Below are 1133 nucleotides of genomic sequence, written 5' to 3'. Positions count from 1 at the left end.
AGTGTCTCTGGGGAGCCTCTCACGCCCCGGTTCTACAACGAGCCAGCGAGGCAGCCGGCGCACAGCCGCCTCCACCGCAGGGGGCAGAGACGGGGACCACGCGCGCCCCACCCCGACGGGCGGGCGGACTTCGCCCGTGTGGGGCGCAGCAGCCGGATGCAGGGGACAGAGCCGTGGTGGGGCCGAGGGGCGGGGCGGGCCCCTGCGCTTGCCTGACCTGGGAGGGCTCCCGCAGGGGTGCCCCAGACTCCACCCTCTGGCCAGGGCTCGGGATGGCCCCAGGCTGCCCGTGGCGGCAGGTGCCCTACAGAATCCTCTTCTGTGTGGCTGTTCCCGAGGCCCTGGGGCAGCCCTGCCCTGGGGGGTGGGGGGCTGGAGGCCCCCCTGGCCCAATCCCTGCACATGCTGACCAGACAAGGGCTGGGAAGGCCACCGTCCATCTTCAGGCGACACCAGGTCCCCAGCGGGTGGGGGACCCAAGTGACAAACCCGCCAAGGGCCTGGCCCACACCCCGGGCGTCCCCCGCGGTGCCCCTCTGCCCAGCCATCACTGGTGTGGCGGCTTCCCTGTGGCCGCCCTGCTGGGCTGCGGGGGCAGGCTCTGCCGCAGGGCACCCGGGGGCACGGGCAGAGGCTGGGTGAGGCCTCAGGCGGGCGTCTGGGCGTCGCACAGAGCCTGAACCTGGAAATGTGGGGGCTCCCCGAGTAGCAACATGGGGTTTGGCTCAGGGACAGAGCGCACGGAACAGCGCCGGGGTCACACGTAGGCGTGCACGCGAGTGTGGGGGCAGGAGTCAGGGGACGGGTCTGCAGCACCCACCTCACCCCACTCCGTGGGCCAGTGACGCGACACCCCGACACCAGAGGCAGGAGCCAGTGGCAGGCCCGGCTGCTGACACGCCAGACTCCTTTGCGGGCTCCCACATCCACCCAAGCCCACAACTGCCGCAAACTGGCTTCGGGTTCCGGGGGAGCCACCGAGTGGGCTGGGGCAGTCGGGCGACTTCCTGGGTGGCTGGGCCCAGCGGCACGGCTGGGAACCACGAGGCTGCCACACGAGGGGTGCCAGGGGGGTGGCCAGGCCCTGGGGGGTCCTGGGAGCGGGGGCCGGGTCTTAAGGGGGTACAGTGTGG

The 1133-nt window shown here is 72.3% G+C and overlaps 1 protein-coding gene across 1 annotated transcript in view; it reads right to left on the bottom strand.

Moving 5' to 3' along the window:
- The window catches only part of PDCD6 (programmed cell death 6), a 13286-nt gene that overhangs the window by 3217 nt on the left and 8936 nt on the right, over window positions 1-1133 (bottom strand). The window contains exon 8 of the mRNA XM_012734900.1: window positions 821-1113. Coding sequence (XP_012590354.1) covers window positions 821-1113 — 293 coding nt within the window. The remainder of the gene's footprint in view (window positions 1-820; window positions 1114-1133) is intronic.

This window comes from Condylura cristata, unplaced genomic scaffold, assembly GCF_000260355.1.
Source record: "Condylura cristata isolate star-nosed mole 26May11 unplaced genomic scaffold, ConCri1.0 scaffold00091, whole genome shotgun sequence".
Classification (NCBI taxonomy): Eukaryota; Metazoa; Chordata; class Mammalia; order Eulipotyphla; family Talpidae; genus Condylura; species Condylura cristata.
Note: the sequence above shows the minus strand (reverse complement) of the source record. Positions and strands in the feature narration are given on the sequence as shown.